General features: G+C 42.0%; 3 protein-coding genes across 11 annotated transcripts in view; 1 reads left to right on the forward strand and 2 right to left on the reverse strand.

Moving 5' to 3' along the window:
- ANKRD6 (ankyrin repeat domain 6) overlaps positions 1-7,994 on the forward strand; it is a 112,081-nt gene extending 104,087 nt beyond the window's left edge. For all 8 annotated transcript variants that reach the window (XM_048937792.1, XM_048937795.1, XM_048937793.1 and 5 more), the window contains 4 exons: positions 398-550; positions 1,078-1,191; positions 3,120-3,447; positions 5,176-7,994. In XM_048937792.1, the coding sequence (XP_048793749.1) occupies positions 398-550; positions 1,078-1,191; positions 3,120-3,447; positions 5,176-5,750 (1,170 nt within the window). In that variant the 3' untranslated portion in view covers positions 5,751-7,994. The remainder of the gene's footprint in view (positions 1-397; positions 551-1,077; positions 1,192-3,119; positions 3,448-5,175) is intronic.
- Positions 7,995-8,167: 173 nt separating this feature from the next.
- LYRM2 (LYR motif containing 2) lies at positions 8,168-11,581 on the reverse strand. Its single transcript, XM_048937830.1, has 3 exons — positions 11,410-11,581; positions 9,956-10,096; positions 8,168-9,451 (listed from the first exon to the last, which is right to left on the reverse strand). The coding sequence occupies exons 1-3, from the start codon at positions 11,452-11,454 to the stop codon at positions 9,371-9,373; spliced, it is 267 nt and encodes an 88-aa protein (XP_048793787.1). The 5' UTR covers positions 11,455-11,581; the 3' UTR covers positions 8,168-9,370.
- Positions 11,582-11,691: 110 nt separating this feature from the next.
- MDN1 (midasin AAA ATPase 1) overlaps positions 11,692-21,220 on the reverse strand; it is a 93,536-nt gene continuing 84,007 nt past the window's right edge. For both annotated transcript variants that reach the window (XM_048937782.1, XM_048937781.1), the window contains exons 94-102: positions 20,442-20,599; positions 18,585-18,674; positions 17,176-17,291; positions 16,405-16,579; positions 15,397-15,470; positions 15,192-15,306; positions 14,394-14,457; positions 13,678-13,820; positions 11,692-12,634 (exon numbers count right to left, since the gene is read on the reverse strand). In XM_048937782.1, the coding sequence (XP_048793739.1) occupies positions 12,446-12,634; positions 13,678-13,820; positions 14,394-14,457; positions 15,192-15,306; positions 15,397-15,470; positions 16,405-16,579; positions 17,176-17,291; positions 18,585-18,674; positions 20,442-20,599 (1,124 nt within the window). In that variant the 3' untranslated portion in view covers positions 11,692-12,445. The remainder of the gene's footprint in view (positions 12,635-13,677; positions 13,821-14,393; positions 14,458-15,191; positions 15,307-15,396; positions 15,471-16,404; positions 16,580-17,175; positions 17,292-18,584; positions 18,675-20,441; positions 20,600-21,220) is intronic.

The following is a 21,220-nucleotide window of genomic DNA, read 5'->3' on the forward strand; positions in this document are numbered from 1 at the left end:
GTAGGGCCAAAGGAAAGAGGGAGGTTCTACTGCAGACATGCATCGACAGAAATCAGACTCCATGCAGTTCAGAATTACAGCTCTTAGAGCAGGGTACAGGTCTGTGAGGTGATACCTTCTCATATGACACGCTGTGCCACAGGATATATGATCTGACCTCACTGCTGCTTGCTGCCCCAGCACTGAGATTTGCTCGTACAGATGAGATCAATCCTCTTCTCGTCTGTATTTTTCCAACTGAATGTGCTGTTTGCTGAGCTGTAAGATATGATCAGGAGGATGAGGTACAGTACATGGTACGGAACAGCCCAGTGCTGACTACAGAAAGCTGTGGTAATGTTCCAAGTGCACTGAGAGGACAGCTGGATGTAGCATGTAAACTTCTTATTCCTTTCAGGCACCGATAAATGGATGTCGTTGTGAGCCCCTGATAAATAAACTGGAGAATCAGCTGGAGGCAACCGTGGAGGAGATAAAAGCTGAGTTTGGGACTGTACAAGATAAGATGAATATTAAGCTAGGCCAGATGGAAAGCAAAACTCAACATCAAGTAAGAATATGACCCACATGATTATTAGAAACATATCCTAAGCGTAATCAATATTTTCATTGTCTCGGTTTGCTCATTGCTTTTTCTGTTGTAAAAACGAGGCTGAAATGTAATACTCAAGACCAGGGAACTGTGACATTCTAACATTGCAAGCCATGGTCTTGAGAAAGAGCATTAAATGGGTAAGTGGCTTCAGGTGCTTCTTTGGACAATAATCCTAAACTGCTTGAGGCTCTAAGAGGGAAACTTAAAAGACCAAACACTATCCTACACCTGGTTGTTTCATAATTGTAGAAATCCCTTTTGTTGAATTGCTTATGCTGATGTTCAAGATCCTTGAAATTATTTTTAATGTAATTTTTATTCATCAGATAATTCTGTGATTGAACCTTTCTGCAAGCTCGCAGTTGGCAACATTCCTAGAAATGAAGACTGACAGACAGAATGTGCTTTGACTTCCAAGGCTCACAGATGGAGGTTTTGTTTTTCAATGTGATCGCCTCAGCTACATTGTGCTTTTCCCACAGCTCCGTGTTTTAGACAAGCTTATGGCTGAGCGGCTGTCTGCAGAGAGAACAGAGTGCCTTCATCGCCTGCAGCAGCACACAGAGCTGGAAAAAACAGAGGGAGAAAAGCGGCAGGTAGGGCTTGTGGTGCTGCTCACTGCTAGTTGTCATGAACAGCTTGAGAGCTATGTTCCAGCAGGCTGAGAGAAGAGTGGAGATCTACACAGGCAGATAGTGATAAGACAAGGGGAAATGGCTTTAAACTAAAAGAGGGTAGATTTAGGTTAGATGTTAGGAAGGAATCCTTCACTCAGGGCAGTGAGGCACTGGTACAGTCTGCCTAGAGAAGCTGTGGTGCCCCGGCCCTGGAGCCACTCAAGGCCAGGTTGGATGGGGCCCTGGGCAGCTGAGCTGGTGGATGGCAGTGCCCACAGTGGGGGGTTGGAACTGGGAGGGCTTTGAGGTCCCTTCCAACCTCATCCATTTTATGATTTATGTAAAACCTGGTGGAACGGGCAAAGGAACTTCAAGGAACAGGTTATTCCTGTTTAACACCTGAATCTTTTAGACCAAACATACAAAACTTTTGCAATAGAAATGGGCAAAGTGAAACCCAGTCTGACCGCTGTAATTGAATTTTGTGGGATCTCTACCAAGGATGTTTGTAGAAATTCCTACAACTAATTTTTTAACAGTTGTTCTTCAGCTTTCACTTAATAATAGGATGTATTTAGGAACATCAGCAAATAGTAACAAAGCCATTAGATGCATGTTGTTTCCTTTACTTCTCATTTGGTTGCGTCCTGGAAATCTCTCAGCCTGATCTGTTTTACTCCCCATGTACTAGAAGGCTGCAGTTCTTCCCCCTGACACTGGCAACAGTACACCATCTCTAAGCTGTGTATTGCTGCCAATAACCAAGTTCTTTTTATATGCTTGTTTAACCAACGTTACAAGAGAAACTGTTCCAATAGAGATCCAGTATCCAATAGAGATCCTCTTGTCCCTGGAGCTTCTGCACAATCTCACCATTAAAACAGGGTGAGAACATTGTATTTATCTTCTCACACATACAATGTTTTCTCACTACCATGTTTCTTCTAAGAATTAAGAAGTCAATACACTTAGTACTAGTAAAAGGTCATGACTTTTTGTAAGAGGATTCTGTACACCTGTTATAAGGTGGGCTGCTCTGACAACCTCATAATAAACTACTGATTAAGCTACTTTGTCTTACACTCACAAAACATTTTTCTCCAAAGAGAAGTACTTAGCAAATTTTAAAAACTTTAGTTTTTATTTTGTAGTAAGAGATGTATTAAATTGGCTTCTGTGAATGTCTAAGCCATTCAAGAAAGGAGTGATGTATCATGTGAATCAAAATGACCATTTAGTTGTATCACCTGCTCGTGTTCTGCTGAGTCTAACTGAAACTACTGAAAAACTGAGTTGGCTTTTTCTAGATATGTGGACTAAATACATTTTCATGCACATAAACTGACATAAACCTGACCTAAACTCACAGTTCCATGTGAAAAATGGGGAGAAGACCTGCTCATTACTAAAAGGATCACTGGCAAATGCCTCCACAGTTGACACTTAACTAAGCACCTTTGTAATTTAACAGCTGTTAGTAATGTATCATTTAGTGTTGGACTCATCACCAAATGAACAGAAAAGTAGAGGTTGGTATAAAGCTGTGTCCCTGAAGTGTCTAATTTGAATTTCCCTCTTAGAAAAAGGGCAGTTCTGAGCACATGATGGTGCTTGTACTTAGAAGGCACCTTTATGATTAAACAGATCAGTCTTGATCAGAGGACTTACATGAATGGTCTACTTTAAATGCAACTCTGAAAGGTAGTACCTTGGACTAAAGAGGTGCCTTTCATCAGCAAATATGTAGTTACTCATCTTTTCTGATTTGCAGCCCTCTAAATACTCCCCAAAGCTGCCCAGGGAGTCTAAGGCCACTGATACCAGGCTAGGTTCTCTTTGTCCTTGCTGCACATTCTTAGCAGTCTGTGAATCACAGGATCACCCAATGCGTCTTCTCTTCCTCACAGATTTCCTTGGTTGATGAGCTGAAGACTTGGTGCATGCTGAAGATTCAGAATCTGGAACTCAAGCTTTCTGGAGATTCCAGGTCATCAAGACCAAAATCAACTCTGTCCACATGTGAGTCTCTGCCTGAGACACTGGACACTGAGAACAACCCCCACAGTGCCAAGGACTGCAGAGCCACCCAGCCCCTGCTGCCAGCTGAGGGCTCCCACCAGCACTCCTACATGGCGCTCCCAAACAGTCTCTTGGAAGATGGGGGAAGAAGCAGAGTCCCAGTGCCAGAGCAGAGCTTTGCACAGCAATTCTGCGTTCAACAAGATGGCACCTCAGGTACAACCTTGTCAAGTACTTAGGTATCATAGTTATTCACAGGTGAACTGTTTAACTGAGGGATCCTTTTATTATCTAACTATATCCTGGGCTGCATTAAAAAAGGAATGGCAGCAGGAAAAGGGAGGTGATTTTCCCCCTCTCCTTTGCTCTTGTGAGGCCCCAGCTGGAATACTGCATCCAGGCCTGGGGCCACCCGTAAAGGAAGGACGTGGAGCTCTTGGAGTGGGTCCAGAGCAGGGCCACTAAGATGAACAGAGGGCTGGAGCACCTCTCCTGTGAGGAAAGGTTGAGGGAACTGGGCTTGTTTAGCTTGGAGAAGGATCCAGGGAGACCTCATTGTGGCCTTCCAGTACTGGAAGGGAGCGTATAAACAGGAGGGGGAATGACTGTTTGCGAGAGTGGATAGTGATAGGACAAGGGGGAATGGTTGTAAACTGAGACAGGGGAGGTTTAAGTTAGATATTAGGAAGAAGTTTTTCACACACAGGGTGGTGACGCACTGGAACAGGTTGCCCAAGGAGGTTGTGGATGCCCCATCCCTGGAGGCATTCAAGGCCAGGCTGGATGTGGCTCTGAGCAGCCTGGTCTGGTGGTTGGTGACCCTGCAGATAGCAGGGGGATTGAAACTGGTCATTGTGGTCCTCTTCAACCAAGGCCATTCTATGATTAATACTATAGATATTAATTCTGTCTGTGTGCTTTCTCCCATCTATATGCACAGTGTTTTGGGAACAGACAACACTTGAAGGCACAGCCACTGAGAATATTTTGATTAATATTACACTGACTCTTCTCAGTGCTGCCACTTTATGTTTGAAACCAAGACCTTTTATGCTCTGAATAACTTTATCTACTGAAATTTCTCCAGCTTCCAAGTCAGAATTATGCACAGATTCTTCAGTAGGCTGGATAAAGTGTATTGCATTTAAGTGCTTTTCAGATATGTGGATCCAGTAATGGTAGGGTCCAAGGATGTGAAACTGAAATACACACTTCCCTTGTTAGTATATAAATTATAGGGCTACAGAATAAATCTCTTTTTCCACTTTTTAATTATTAGTTCATTATGGAACTGGAAAAGAAACACCATAGTTGAGAACATTAGATCTATTCAGGTATCATGACCACCTGAGGACCTGCAAGACCTTGGTTCAAACAACTTCTCTGATCAGGGAAGCTCCTTAGGAAAAAAGAAACAGGAAGAGCACAGTTCCAGCTCATGTCTCCAAATCCAAGGAGAGTTTCTTTAATATATGTGGTATAAACCCCCCAAAACATGACTTAAAGAGCACGGACATGGATGTTGATACCCTACTAGACAAAAAAGGCAGAGGACTGTAGAGATCTTGCAGTAGAACTAGCGTAAGCAGCATCAAAAGTTGTTGTCTTGGCAAAATTCATAGGGTTCCAAGTTTTGTAGAAGGATGGGATTGATAAACATCAGCAGACACATACGACTATGGGAACCTAGCCTGCTCTTTGCATGTGTCCTTTTGTGAAGACCTTTGATCTGCAGTAGTTTGTGCAGTGCCTCTCTCTCTCTAAGTCTCTCTTATCTTCATGGTCAGCCAATAGAATAATGTGATGAACTAATACAAGCCTTTACAGCGTATGCATAGTATGATGCATGGGAAATTGCACCATAGACCAGACACCTTAGAATACAAGGACTTTTGAATACTAAAGTGCTCAGAGCTTTTCTAAATATATATTTTTGTTCTATAGGTGCAGAGCAACAGTTAATTGTTGCTGGACCAGTACAGTCTTCAGTCCCTGCTCAAGATGTCAGGCCAAAGGACAAAGCCGTTAGTGCCAGCACATTCCATAGGTTCCAGCAGGAGCTGCCCTCCTCTGAACTTTTGGGGTCCAAATCAAGACATGTTCGGGTTCAAGCTGCTTTGCAGCCCTTGAGTGAACCTGCAAAGACGGAACCACAGAGCTGCTACTTCCTCAACAAAGGAACTCAGACAAAGAAATCCAGCAAAAGTGGGCAGTCGAGGCACAAAGCTCTGCACCACACAGGGGTGCCCCAGAACCAGGAGCAGCAGCACTCCACTCTGCCTGTAGGCCAGACACTGGGCCCCACGCTCAGAGACACCTCACAGGCACTGGAGATTACGCAGTACTTCTTTGAGGCTGTTTCCACTCAGATGGAGAAGTGGTATGAACGGAAGATTGAAGAAGCCAGGTGCCAAGCTAATCAGAAAGCACAGCAGGACAAAGCTGCGCTTAAGGAACATATCAAAAGCTTGGAAGAGGAGCTCAGTAAATTAAGGACTAAGATGCAGAAAGAAAGCTAGCATTCACCAAGCAGGCCAAGTCAAGCAGCAGGGACTGGTTTTGGAACCTGCACAGGAATCTGGAGTATCGATACATATTGATACATATTTGTAGTGCCTGATACACCCAAGCAAAATGCTCTTTTTTGGGGAGGAATAGAAGTAACTTTGGAAACTCCAGAACCAAGGAGACTTCATACTCAGAGCATACCGATGACACTGAGATGCTGCAAATGAGATCCTTTCTTTGTTATTTCCCAGAGTCCGTTCATTATCGCACTGTCAATTTTCAGGTGCTGCTTGGAAACAAATTGCATTAAAAACCAAAATTGCTTTCAGAAAAGGGAATTTTCTTATTTCCACATAGGTCCTATGTGACTGGGTTCCACTACGTGCCACACGTAGATGTGGTACTGACATTAAAGTAAGTCCAGGAGGGCGAGATCTTTCGACTCGGTCAGAAGTGATGCCTCAGTGATGAAGGGCTATTGATATTACTTCAGATACTTCCCAGGGCCTTTGGAGATACTGCAGAACCACCTCGCATTACAAGCGTAACGCAGGGGAATGATGCAGGTTTCCTGCTGGCAGAGGCCAGGCTCCCATTGTGTGAGACATCGAGGTGAGCTGTCCTGTTCAGTAGGCTTCTGCGGCCATGTTGCTTTTCTTTTGGTTTACATTATTAAAACAAATGCTAAATTAGGCTGTTCTACTGGTATCATACTGGCAGAGCTTCCTGTGGCTGGTTACACTGTTGGAGTTTTGTTTAGGGCATGGATGACAGATACTTCACTGTAACTATGCTGTACTTGTTATGCGTAATTGTTACAGAAATCTTTTTTCCTTCAAGCAGCAAATGTCTGAGTTCTATACTAACACTGAAGAAGTCTGAAAGAAGTCCTTTATCAAAGAGGTGAAAGCTTGGCTCCCTATATGCATGTTTCTTTTCTGAAGGGTCAGGATTTTCTCCCATGGGCTCTGTCAAGACTTTCTGCCCTTGTTCCTCTGAATGATTCTGCTCTGTTCTTCCCTGTGTATCTTTAAAGCTGGGCCCTGGTGGATCTGCAGATCATAGATTTCACAGTTCCACAAAATAGAACTCAACAATGTTTTTAAACATTTATGGATATTTTGCAACAACAACAAAAAGAAATGAAAAAATTTGCAATGACTGCTTTTGGCCAAGCTGATGGCCTCCAACTTGTAATTCACAGAGTGTTGTTTTCAATTGGGTTGACTAAATTCATCATCTGTATCTGAGTCCTGGTGTGCTATGTGTTGCATAAACTAGAGACACCATAAACTTGTATCTGCATCCCTGTGGGGTTTCCTCCTCATGTCTCTGGGAAGGTTCCATCAGATTCTGTTGATATGAGTTTACTGAGTATGTCACAGTGGAACAACTGTACAAAACCAATTCTGAAACAAGATGATACCATTATGCCAAGGAGAAAATAAGGCTTTGTTTTTCTATACCGTGGAGCCCTAAAAACAATACAAAATTCAGTATTGATGATACCATTAACAAATCAGTAATTAAGCTTTTTGTCGTCCTAGCAGATGTATAAAGCAAAGAAAAATTGTATAACAATATTTTAAACAAATTCCTCTTAATGCACTATCAAGAAAAGTGTACGTGTATTATGGAAACACTAGTTTGATTGCTCTGACTTCCATAGTCATATAGACACTTTCATATGTTTACAATTTTGTTTAAGCTACTGTAGAAACACAGAAGCATGCTATTTAAGTTTTATATCACCTTGATAAAGTGACTGTTTTGCCAAGTAATTAAAATAAATGTTGCTCAGAATTCCTGTGTGGCAGTGTTTCCTATCCAGAGAAAGCAAAGTCTCCTCACCTGAATCAGAGGAGGAAGCAGAGAACTGGGTTTCCAATTCTAAGCCTTTGTGTCCGTGCCTATAAAACCTGGGAGCCAGATCTGCCAGCTACAGTACAGACAACAGTAACCTGCTAAAGAAACTAGAAGGATCCTTATATGTGCTGGAGTTGCATTATCACAGATGTCACCACTTCACCGGGCTCCAAGCTCAACCAGCACTACGGCCTCTGAAATTCTGAGACATTCAGTTTTCTTCAAGCAACTTTAGGGACCCAGAAAACACCATCAGTCACTTTACCAACAGCTGGGACAAGAACACGACACTCAGGATTGTCATTATGACAGAACTGCAACCTTGTGCAGTCAAAGCATGATTTTGGAATCCTGACTTCTACTGCTTTAATAATTTGAAATCATACTTCTTAAGGCTGACCTGTGAGATTGTGGGATGTCCTTGTGACTTTTTCTGTAACAGAACAAGCAATACAGATTATGTCATTTACTCTTTTCTGGTTTATTTGCTGAAGCACAGCATTAAAAGAATGTGCTGTCAAAGGCTGCTGGTCATTACTGGCTCTTCCAGCACAGATTTTCATATAGTACTATTTGAAAAAAACCCTCTTTTTAGAGACCAAACTAGAAAAAAATGACTTGTTTTTCTGAATGAAACTTCTGTTTGTACCTGGGAACAATGGCTCTGGGAGTTACTTCAGAGAGCAGAACAGCACAAAAGAGCTGTCTAAAAGAGCAGCAGTAAAATGGGCTCCCTATGTCTCTTGTCTCAGTAAAGCTATCGCGTTAACGACAAGGACTGCAGGAGTGCACAGTTCATGGAGTTATGGATACCACAAGGAAAATGCTCATTTTCACTTGTTTGCTTTTTTTTTCTCCCACTAAATATCAACTGTAGAGAACCAAAACTATAATGCTTGCACTAAGAATGTGGATGCCCAATCTGTGGAGGCATCTCCAGAGGGTGATGGACAGTACAGGCTGCCCAGAGGAGCTGTGGATGCCCCATCCCTGCAAGAGTTGAAGGCCAAGTTGGATGGAACCCTGGGCAGCCTGATCCAGTGGGTGGGTGGCAGCCCTGCCTCTCTACCATAAAGTGTTAACAAAATACAAATTTTTAGCAAAATATTTATAAATATGTATCTTTCACTGACTGATTTAGAAGCTGAAAGGCTTCTGACTATACAATCCCCAACACTCTCACCGGTTGCCAGAGCCACATCTTTTGTCAAATAAACTCCATAGGAAAGCATTCCACAGTAACTTTCAGAGAAAGGAAGAATTAGAAAAAAAAGACGTATGATGAAACATTATTTTACCATCTTTGGTTTTCATTTATTTATCCCATATACTTCTGCTCTCTTAATTCATAAAAAAGAAATCCCTAGCACCGTAGAGAAAAGGCTGCTACCACCACAGATGTTACCACACAAAGGTACCACAGCAGGAGACAGACAAAATAAGCAGGCTTCTATTTATCTTTCATCTCTCTAGCGAAATACTGCTGTTGTAATTTTAGGGGCTTTCTGCTTTTCCTAAAGGATGTGCTCCATCATCCATTCAGTTCTTTTAGGCCTTCTGTCTCTGAGTGACTTCCACATTGAAGAGTAACCGAGCCAAGAAGGGGAAAGAAAAAAAAAACAACAATCCAAACCCACTGTGGTAGATCTACCTTCAGGTATTATCAGGACATCACCAAAGGCTGCTATTATAACCACATTCTGGACAAAAATAATACTGGGCTTATTTGCAGCAGATGAAAGTCCAGCTGTCAGCACAACCGCACTCAGGACTTGGCCAACTTCAGTGCTCTCTGAAGTTCCCGCAGCTGCATGTGGCCCTGAGTAATCATCATCCGGATTGCATCCTGGAAAACAAAAATTTAATCTCCTGAACTGAAGGTACATACACTGGTTTTACAAGACTACAAGGACTTCTTTAAGTATATGCAGCACTTTACAGCATGTCAGCTAACACTACAGTCACTGACATGGGTAAAAAAACAACAATGAATAATTAATCAGAACGAGCAGTATTTCCACCAACGTTACATTTACCTTAGTACTGTTAGGCTTTGCAGAATTCAGCCACCAACTCCTTAAGCGTTGCTCAGAAAAAGAAACTAAGCAGAAAGCAGAGGACAAAAAGCACACAAGAAATGTGAAGGTTTCCATAATTTCTGCTCGTGTACCCAGCTGTCCAGTTGTTTGGTTTTGCTTACAATTGAAGTCAGAGAAAAAGAACATCAGCACCAAGGAACAAAAAGATGCTTACAGGTTCCTGCAAGCCTGGCTGTGATGCTTGCAAACAAAACCGCAGCACAGCCTGGAGCACAGCTCATGGCAGGGGACTGCCAGCTCCCACTCCTCACCTCTTCTGTAGCATCTTTATTCCTCCGGAACTCCTCCCGTGCCCACTCCTGCAGATGGCGGCGGTCTGCCTCAGCAGGGACGTCCCTTATGGCCCGCAGGATCCTCCTGTACAGCTGCAGCACCTGCTGCCGCCTCAGGAACTGCAGAACAGAGGTCAGCCTGCAGCCCTGTGCCAACAGCCCTGCACTGCTCTGAGATCAGTGCAAAGCTCCCTGTCTCCCTTGTAAAGGATCTAACTTCACTTTGGTTTGCACCAAAGAAACGTAAATTTCATACAAACAGACAAACAAGCCAAACTCATTATGGTTTGCAGCCATCCCAGGCAGGGAGGCCACCGCCACCTCAGTGCCTGCTGCCCAAAGCGTTCCTGGTGCCAGCAGCCACCTCCAGTGTTCATGGAATCAGGGGATCACCACAGCTGCAAAAGACCTCTAAGATCACCTAGTCAAACCATCAGCCCACCCCCACCATGCTCACTAACCACGTCCCTCAGTGCCACATCCACACGGTTCTCGAACACCCCTAGGGATGGTGACCACACCACCTCCCTGGGCAGCCTGTCCCACTGCCTCACCACTCTTTCAGAGAAGAAATCTTTCCTAATATCCAACCTAAACCCCTCCTGGCACAACTTAAGGCTGTCACCTCTCATTCTACTGCTGTTACATGAGAGAAGAGGCCAATTCCCACCTCACCACAACCTCCTTTCAGGTCATCATAGAGAGCAATGAGGGCACCCTGAGCCTCCTCCAGACTGAACAACCCCAGTTCCCTCAGCTGCTCCCTGTAAGTTGTGTTCCAGAGCCCTCACACCTTTACTGCCCTTCTCTGGATGCACTCCACAGTCTTGATGTCTGTTTTGCAGTGCGGGTCCCAACACTGAACACAGTACTGGAGCTGCAGCCTCACCAGAGCTGAGTACAGAGGGACGATCACTTCCCTGCTCCTGCTGGCTGCACCATTTCTTGGTACAAGCCAGGCTGCTGTTGGTATTCTTGGCCACCTGGACACACAGCAGCCTCGTGTTCAGCCACACAATGACCAACAACCCCAGCTCCTTTCCCACACCTCTCTGCTGCCATCTGCTTCCAGCACAGGGCTCTGCCTTCCCCATCGGTTTCCCACTGCAAAACCAACATCCACACAAAGAAAAACAGCCTTCCCTTAGCCCTATGCTCGGGGAAAAAAAACAAACTGCACATGAAGCGGCCGAGCCACCTCCCCGCGGCGGGGACACGCACGTACATTTAAACGCTGGACCGTAACACCCACCAGGCCACCAGCGGCCGCTGCGGAAGCGTAGCGCTCCCACTTCGCTCCTCCGACCCCGAGAGCTGCCCGCGAGCACAGCGCGGCCTCAGCAGCCGAACCCCCCGCCCTACTCGCGGCGAAGCTCTGCCCCCCCGTGCCGCCTCCAGGCGGGCGAGGGGAGACCCGAGCCGCACGCTCGTACCTGCCGCAGGGTGAGGGCGCTGGGCGGCAGGCGGCTGGCGGCCATGGCGCACGGCTCCGCCTTTTCCGGCCCGGCGGGCGGGGCGCAGCGGCCGCCATTTGCTGCGCCGCCACGTCCCCGGAGGCGCCCCTGAGGTGGAGGCTGCGGGTGCTGGAGTCGGGTAAAACAGAGTTACATCTTCACACGGAAACTCAAGGTTTGTGCACTGCAAGAGAATGCTCTGTGGCAAATTTCGGTAATTTATTCAAGCTTTGTTCAACAGAAAGGACAGGACAGACCTCATGACTACAAAGCGGTACCTTTTTATTAGTACAGACTAGATAAGATGCATAGCTTCTGCAACAAAAACCATGTCCGTGCTTAAAGACATCTGATCAATGAAAACGCCCTCAATGTCTGCCTCGGACACAGGCAGACTTCACAGTGTCACCTGGTAGCGCAGGGATTACCGTATGGCTTGATCCACAGAGCTCCCTGTTGCTGTTATCGAGACAAAAATCGGCTACAGCTACACAGGATTTGTTTTAACTGCAGAACGTTTTCAAGTATTCAAGTACTTTTTTTTTTTTTGGTTGTTTAAAACCACCGGCTTTCCCCATTCCTCCTGCCTGCCTCCCAGAGAGCTGCCTGGGTGAAGCTGAAGAGCCCTTTTTGTCAGACAGCTCCAGTACTTCTCATACAGAAATGCCTTCCAAGAAGCAAGACTGGTATTTATTGCAACAGATACTGGTAGGAATTATTTTACCCCTGTGAACATTGCAATACAGTTTTTCTCTTAAGTATTAAATTATTACAAAAGAAATCAAAGAAAGTTTTACATTATTTAGGGAGTACCCAATGAAAGAAGAACAGTCTCACCACTGAGTAATCTCTGACAAATGTGAGAGAATACATATGGACCGTTCTGTTTTTAGGCTGACTGCCAGAGGGCAGCTCTTGTGCCTTAATCCTGTCCGAAGAGATTCCTAGGAACCCTCCAATGAAATGCTGTTCCATGGATTTCAGCAGTTTAGCAGCAGTAAGGTACTTGCTTTGTCTACAAGGTGTCTGAGGCAGTCACCAGTTCAAACCACTGCCTGAGGGCATCACTGAGAGTTTCTGGAAGAGCATTTACATCTCTCAGGATCATGTAGAATGGGAATGGAAATTCTTCCATGTAAGATCTGATTTCGGGCAATTCTCCAGGTCCTCTGAATATAGGTACTTTAATGTCCAGGATGGAATCCTGTAAAAAAAAGAATTGACAGGACTGCTGAACTACATGCATTGTTTATAAATGTTTGAAAAATGAGGTAATTTCACCTCTCTTAAATTAAACATTAATAAAAAGTTTTAAGATTAAAAGCTGTGTTAAACGATAAATGAAATCAAAAGCTTAACATAAAGCAGTTCAGTGTTTTTATCAGGTTAAATTCCAACTGTGCTTCTTATAAAGGAGCTTCTTAGATGCTCAGTGTAGCAGTTCAGAAAATTAATAACTCTTGTGAAAAATGCATTTCACTACTCAAAATTCTAGCTTGCCATCATAACTAGGATTAATCAGAGCATCATAATTGTTTATAAGAAAGGTTTTGCTTTTTTTTTTTTTTTCCCAACAATGAATAGAGCAAATGAGTTTCCTATGGAAAAATAAAAAAGTGTAAGTAAAGAACTTTCACTACAAAATTAGAATCTTCACCACATAATTCAAAATAAAGTTCAAGTTTGCTTACATGACAGAGCCTCCCTGAAAAGCTTGCAGATATTTCAGCTTCCCAGCCAAGGAAATCTAAACCACTTATTTCCTACTGCGTATTAAATATGGAGTTCAGCTTTCTCAATTCAGGCACAGCTCTCACATCTCTTGTCTGTCTGATGTTTAATTTCATTCTGGCTCCAGCTCTCATACCAAGCAGAGACTGCTGTCAGAAGTGATCATGCTGAACCAAAACTGAGGTAGAACAAACCATCTCTGAAATTCTGAATCTATCAGCCTGCCAGTTACTTCTCTGGTGAAGAAAATCTACAACCATTAAGACGGCAGTTTCTATTTAGACTTTGTGATATGGAAGCTGATTTTTTTTTTTTTTTTTTAATATAAAAGAGGATGAATGTCACAACTGGGAGAAATCCTAGATGACTTGAGAAATGAAAAACTGAAATTGGCCTAAATAGGTTTGACTTCTGCAAAAGATAACACAGTTGTAAAGCACTACAAAGGCAAGAAAACAATTTGTTTCCCTTCTCACTCACATCACTTGAATACTTCTCCCTTGTTCACATGCTTACCCGGGAATTGGGATTGTCCAACACTACGAAAATAACGAAGATGTTGGCATTCTGAGCTGCTTGGACTGCTGCTGTCACTCGTTCCTTGCCTTCCAAGAAGAGGCCTCTTCCATCAGAGACAATCAATAGCAGCTGTGCAGTTTCTGAGCACAAAGAATATTTTAAATTCTAGCCAGTTAAAAGTCAGCCATTTAAAAAGCAAACAGACTACTTTGTTGCTAGTTCCATGAGTATAATGGAAAACCCCTCAATTTTCCTATGGAATTTAAATCTTTATCCAATAGAAATCTGTGACATAACATTAAGCTGCTTATGAGTAGGTCAAGAAAGGAGTTTTCTCCTCTCTGCATAAAAACCACTGAGAACCAATCCCTAAGTACCATAAACAAAGATGAAAGATAGAAAATACCCAACAAACTGAGACACAGCATTGTGTTTCTTGACAACTGGCTGCTGCAATTAAATGGAAGGAGTTCAAAACTACTTCAGAATCAGGTATCTACAGGGTGTCTACACTTAGCATTTCATTCTGGACAAAGACTGGTTTTGAAGGACGTTTCCCTGTTGTTCTACATCACAAAGGAATGCTGGTTACTTTTGGATGAATCTGAACAAACATGCCTGTGTCCCTTGCAAGCCTTTCTGGCAAAGCATTACTTCAGGACTGCAGTGAACATTCTGCTGACACAACAGGAACAGTCACAAAAAAGGCTCACCTGGATTCATGTTTTGAGACAGCTGCTGTGCTGCAGCAAACATACTTGCTGATGATTCTAGAAACTGCAAATGAGAAAATTATCATAAAATAAATATTGTAGCTTTTTAAAATAATACATTTCTGTATTTTAAATGCCAAAATAGCTCAGCTTGGCCACCTACACAGACTCATTTCTTGGCATTTACTTGTATTAACTCAAGTTCAAATTTGATGTATACTTTTGAACCAGGGAATCTTTAGAAAACATGTCACATAACACAGTTACCTGGATTTACAAATTGCCAATTCTAATAAGGCCATCAAAACTTGAGTAAATTGTTCAAGTGATTAATTATGTCATTAAAAAATATACTATTTCTTTGGCTTTGACTTACAACAGAAGTATCTAAATTACATATGCTTCATTAAAACACTCAGACTGACAAGCAAAGTTCCTTCCTATTCCTACAGTGGAATCCAATGACATGAAGACCTCTTTAACTCCCATAGGCTTTGATGGGGTTTGTCACTGGTCCACAGATAAGAGCAAGATTAATAGCTTATACTTTAAAAGGTTGAAACCAAACACAAACTGAGAAAGATGAATGCTTAAAAGTGATGTAAATCAGAACAGAAAGTGGAAAAAAAAAATCCTTACTGTGGTCATTTTGTTACCTGACGAGTCATCACACACACAAATATAAACAACCAAAAAAAATGACAAAGTGATCACGAAAGCACCAAACAGCTGATGCTTCTGTTGGGGCAAAACGTGCAAACAGTGCAAACCTGCTGCCCTGGAGGCATTTTTGTGTACCTGAGCTATTTTTGTTTTCTTCTGCTGAAATTTGCAAAGGCGCAGTATCCGTGTCCCTGACTGGTCACTGAACTGTTCATGGAAGGGATGCAGCAGCTGAACAGTTTCTCCAAAGCTTTAGGAAATAAATAAACAAACAAACAATAAATCAGTACTTGCATTCCCCTCTGAAATCTGAAAGAATCAACTTGTAAAATAAACTCACCTACACACAGCAATTTGTCCCACTTCTAGAAGAGTCAGTGCGTTCCCAATGACTGCCAGGGATTCATATGCAAGCTATTAAACAAACAAACAAATAAATAAATAAGAAGCTAAAAAATGGGCTATTCCAACTTTTTCCTTTAGTATTCAATACGGAGAATGTTACTGAAATTCATAGAATCATAGAACTCTTAGAGTTGGAAGGGACCTCTGAAGGCCATCTAGGCCAGCTCCCCTGCCATGAACAGGTGGATCAGCTTGCCCAGAGCCTGATCCAGCCTCACCTTGAATGTCTCCAAGGATGGGGCACTCACCACATCTCCAGGCAACCTGTCCCAGTGCCTCATCACTCTTATTATTGTAAAAAGCTTCTTCCTTATATCCAATCTAAATCTTCCCTCTTCTACTTTGAAACCACCTCCCCTTGTTCTGTCACCACAGACCCTGCTATAGAGCCTGTCCCCTGTGTTCTTTCCTGTAGTTCTCCTTCAGGTACTGAAAAAAATTGTTTGTCATCATCTAGTAAAACAAATGAACAGACTGTCTATTATTTTTCCTGTTACAGACTTGAGAGAGCCACTGCCATAAAAATACACCAATTCTATCTGAGGATTTCTGCTGGTTGATTTAGATAGCAATACCACCTCAGGTGGGCTAGTAAAATAACACTGAAGTAACTGTTTTGAAGGAAACATACATGTTTCATAAAGATCTACAAGAGATCTGTCATGAACTAATATTTAATCCTGCACAGCTAGACAAACTTCAGTATTCTGTCAGGAACAGAAAGGACCTTTTGTCTAATAAATTTCTTTCAGTTAACATTCACTGGCCTTTTAGCAACCAATCTCTGAGGCGTGAAATCACAAGGGCTCAAGCCCATGGACCAGAAAAAGAACTGCCCTAGAACCACCACTTCTATGGCTTTCCAACAGCCACCACTTCTGTGTCAAACAGCACATCAGGCAGGGGCAGTTCCCTTGTAATCCTTCCCAGGTTTTATTTTCACCTGTTTGGAGTGATTGTCTATCATACTAGAGGAATCATCAATAGCCAAGCAAATCTGGTACTGTCGTTTACTAGGCTTGGTTCTTCGCAACCAGATCTTATCTTTTCGGAACTGACTGGCAATATATGGGATCACTTTGCGCATGTTCAGTCTTTTCCCTGTTCTGTAGTCTCCTCTGAAAGCCAAGAGAAAAAAAAAAGGCATAGTTATGGGACTTTAAAGCAAATATCTTGTTCCAGGGATCCTGGCCTATGCAACAAAACACAATATTTTACATTAATTTTTTGAAAAGTGAATAAATATTTCTAAATATCCCTATTTAGGTATAGATAAAAAAAACAACACACACTTCTAATGCAAGATTGATGTTCAGTGCTTTTAAGTTCTTAACCCGAGATGCCGAGAACAGAAGAGAAGCCTTTATGCTCCTTCCAGTCTGTGAAAAACATGCAATGTTTTGCTATTTAATAATGTCTATGACTCAACAACATTTCAGAGGTTTAAGTTGGTTTGATCACTACTGCACAGAAGAAAAAAGACTAGAGGCAATGTCCTCAGGATATGTACTTTAAATGCTTGTATTCTATATTAAAAAAAAAACACAACACAAAACACCTGAAGTTCCAATACAGAAGTAAAATGAATACATTTGCAAATAGGAATAATTGCTGTAACACAAGGAACAACACTGAGCTGTAGCTGTACTTAAGTTAATCTCACCTCCCCCAAAAAAACAAGAGTTGAAAGAAATCTCAGAAAGATCCAACTTACTTCAGCTTGGCTGCCTGAGTGGGTTCCAGTATGAGTCGTAGCTGTTCACAAAGCTGCTGTGACAGAGGAGCTGTCAAGACTAAATACCTCTGCCACAACTCTGCTGCTTCCTTCTCCTAAAACATCATATATCACAGAGAGAAATAAAAGTGAATTATGCAAAACCAAAAAGTGGGGAAGCACAAACCTTTGCATACCAATGAGGAGTCAGTAGGTGAATATCAGCTGAAAATATTTGGGTGCCTTGTAAGTAAAGATGACCAATTGCATTCAACTTAGTGTTGCAGCACGCAACAACAACTTAGAATGCTGCTTGCTGCTACAAAACCACACTGTGTGATGATCATTCCCTCCAGAAACTTGAGCACTGCTGTTAATATGGGAAAATCTTGCAACGGCTGCCATCTTGTAGTTGGTATCACAGCAAGGCAAGCCATGGGGACGTGGTGCTTAGGGACATGGTTTGGTCTCAGCAAGTCTCAACTGAGATGGAATTGTTTTCTTTAGAGTGACCGGTGTGATGCTATGTTTTGGTTCGAGAAGAAAAGCAATGTTGATAAAACATCAGTGTTTACAGTTATTACTAAACAGTGCTGTACAGAGCCAAGCCATTCCAGCTTCTCAGCTAGTACTTATGAAGGGCTGGGAGGGAACAGAATTAGGACAGCTGACTCAAACTGGCCAAAGGAATATTCCATACCACGTGACATCATGCAGAAGGAGTTTTGAAAGAGCTGGGAGATCATCCAACTTTCTCCCACTGCTCAGGAGGCTAGCTGGGCATCAGTCATGGAGTGGTGAGCAATTGCTTGTGCATCTCTCATTACATACATTCATATAAATATAATAATACACACACACAAATATATGTATTTGTCATAATTATTTTCCCTTTCCTTTTTTCTACTTAACAGTTTACTAACAGCTTTATCTCAACCCATGACTTCTACTTTGTGTTTTTTTCCTTTTGGAACTCTTCCTTATCCCACTGGGAAGAAGGGGGAGTGAGCGAATGACTGTGTTGCTCAGCTACCTGCTGGGTTAAACCACAACAGTGGACTTGGTAGTGTTTTGGTGATTGGACTTGATGATTTACAGGCTTTTTCCAATGTAAATGATTCTATGATAAAGCCTGTTAGGTTCTCTATTGTTACCAGTAGTGTAGTTTTCCACAAATAGCATACAGCATGTTCAAAACAAGATCTGAATCCTGCTTTAAGAATCGTCTGTTTTGGTGTTTTTTTTTCAGATTATGCTAAATGTAACAAAAATCAACATTTAAACCATGCAATTCAGAGTATTTTGATTCCCGCCTGCTTGGTTTCCTCAATGTTTCAACAGTAAGTAAAATAAAATAATGCAGTGTAGGATACTTACGAAAGCATTTACAGTAAAATGAGGTCACTAACCTCCTCTGGACTTCCAGACTGCTGTGTTTGCCAAGCTTCCAACTGCCTTTCAAGCTCCTTTCTCAACTCTTCTGGATCTCTGACAATGTGCTAGAAACATAGTCATGAGATTTATGAGATGGTAAAATAAGTTCACACATCTGGTGATCCCCAAATCTTATCAGACTATAAAATAGCAAGAGAGGTATTGTTCTTATTCCTTTAAACTCAAAAATAAGTGAAAAAATGAAAAATCCATTCTAAATCACCATTATTGGTTAGCTTCCATGTACAGGAAGAACAAACACCTCCTGCTGATTCCTACACCTGACATGATCAACATACAAACAGAGCTGGGCACACTGTAATAGACACTGAAAATAATGCAATACAGAACTTCAGAATAACGTGAGTGAACTATCTGACAGACATCAGATCTAACGACAGCGTAATCAAACCCTTTAATATTACACGGGCATTATCTTCCAAAATTGAAACTGCTTCAGTTAATTACAGGTTGTTTTTTCAAAAAGTCTGCATTCAAAGCACTTATGAAGAATCAAGTGACACTTCCTCTTGGCCTGGCATCAAGTACTGTGTAGTAAGTCAAATACTGTATGGTAAGTTGTTCTCTTAAAGGACGCTCACGCTTTATTACATTCTTTCAACTTTTACTGTACTTTCAGTGACTTCTATTCCTGATTTTAAGCTCATGTAAGCTCATGTATGGTCTGCATAATCCATAGGTTTACCGGCTTGAGAAAAATAAGCCTACAAATGCAAATCCAACAGTACCAATAACTTTTCATTCTGTCAGAAGCAGCAGCAGTCCCTCTGGCCACCTACTGCAGGCTTAAGGAAGGGAGAAATAACGTACATGGAGGGAGCTTTCTCTCTGAAAGATGAGAACTTGCACTTTACCCCATTCATGTTTCTCATTCACTCTTCGACCGATGCTGCAAGAGCTCCCCCTCCTGTTTCAGGATTTGCCTATCAATTTGAAGAGAAGCATCTATCTATCCTGACAACAGCAAAACACTCTTGCATTCAGTAGCCTTTTCCCAAAGGGCTATCACATTTAGCACTAAGGGAGAAATATCTGGCATAGCTGGCACATGCTCCTTTTTGTGGTGTGTGCAGAAAGAGTAAAATACTTCTGCCAGCACTAGTACTCAGGACACTACTTTATAAGCATGGAAATTCAATACTTCTGAAAAACAGACATAAAAAGAATTAATTCTTACTTCATCAACTGTTTCTACACCACCAACCACCTCTATTCCATAACTTTATGATAAAATGTGGTTTCCACAGCTATTATGTGAAATGCTAGGATTTTTCTAGGTTATAACAGCATGTTTTGAATTGCAAAGTTCATAAAAGGCTAACAGAAGTTCTAGAATGTCTGTTAGCAGCCTTGAGGAAGCAGCATGTTGCAACAAAAAGGAGGTTAAATTATTGTCTACAATAGTATTATTAAAGTCACTGATGCATAGCCCTCTCATCACTCTAAACCCTTTTTATGGTCACACATGCCCCATAGCTTTCTGCTCCAGTTGAATGTTTTATCAGTAGATTCATCTGAGCAAAACAGCTCTTGACAGCAAAACAAGAAGTTTCTTTTAAGGAGTGAGGATGGGATCTTCCCATGTAAGGACAGGGAGGAATTTCCCTTTTAAAGGCATCATTCATTTGTGTATACAGTAGTTGGTTTTGTGTTATTTTTCATTCTGCTATTAAACAACAGCAAGGTACTGAATTGTCTGAATCAAAGTAATTCTAAACTTCAGTGTTCACAGAGCTTCATTAACTCAGATCAATGAAAAGAAGCAGTTTCTATTACTGTAGCTGCAAGGAGAGACATGTTGAGTATCATACCTGGGAAGCATCCATCAGAAACTGATGGGCTGTATGGATGGTAGAGTCCTTGCTTCTCTCTGGCTTCTCTTCAGTCACCTGTGGTACCTTTTCTCTCGTAGAGTCCTTGGCATCGTCAGAGTCTAAAACTGGGGTTTCTGACTCCTCTTCACCTGGTCCTACAATCACAGAATTAATCACTATCCCCATGGATCACACACAATACAGAAACCAATATTGTATCTCGACTCCTAGAAAATCTCTCACACTGCTCTGTTATTCTCAGAAGAGCACTTTCAAGAGAAATGCACAAGATTTCAGACAATTCTAGGAACAGGGAGAATCCAAGGCTTGCAGCTCCACGCACATAAACACGTTTCCTTATGCAAACTGTTTTCTCTTGTAATTATATTACAGAAGAAACAAAGTGTTAGTGAACAAATCTTTAATGCCTGAAAATTCCATCAGTGATACACATTTCTCAACCTATGTATCTTTTCTGACAAAGTGACAGGAGGTATAAAGCAGTTTGAGAACTGATCACAAGATAAAGGCCATCATTTCTTATCTTTTATTCTCCACTTTGTAAAGGAACAGTTTTCTGCGAATCAGAATTCAGTTTATAAATAAAGCACTGGACTACAGAATTTTTTTTTTCTTGCTTCTGCTGTACTAAACCAACAACTTTTAAATAATTATTCTAAGAATAAAAAATATGGACTTGTTTATCAAGACTCTGTTTTTCAGTACGTACTGTTACAGGATTTTGTGGAAAAAACAGAGACTGATTACATACATGC

The sequence above is a fragment of the Lagopus muta genome, chromosome 2 (assembly GCF_023343835.1).
Source record: "Lagopus muta isolate bLagMut1 chromosome 2, bLagMut1 primary, whole genome shotgun sequence".
Lineage (NCBI taxonomy): Eukaryota > Metazoa > Chordata > Aves > Galliformes > Phasianidae > Lagopus > Lagopus muta.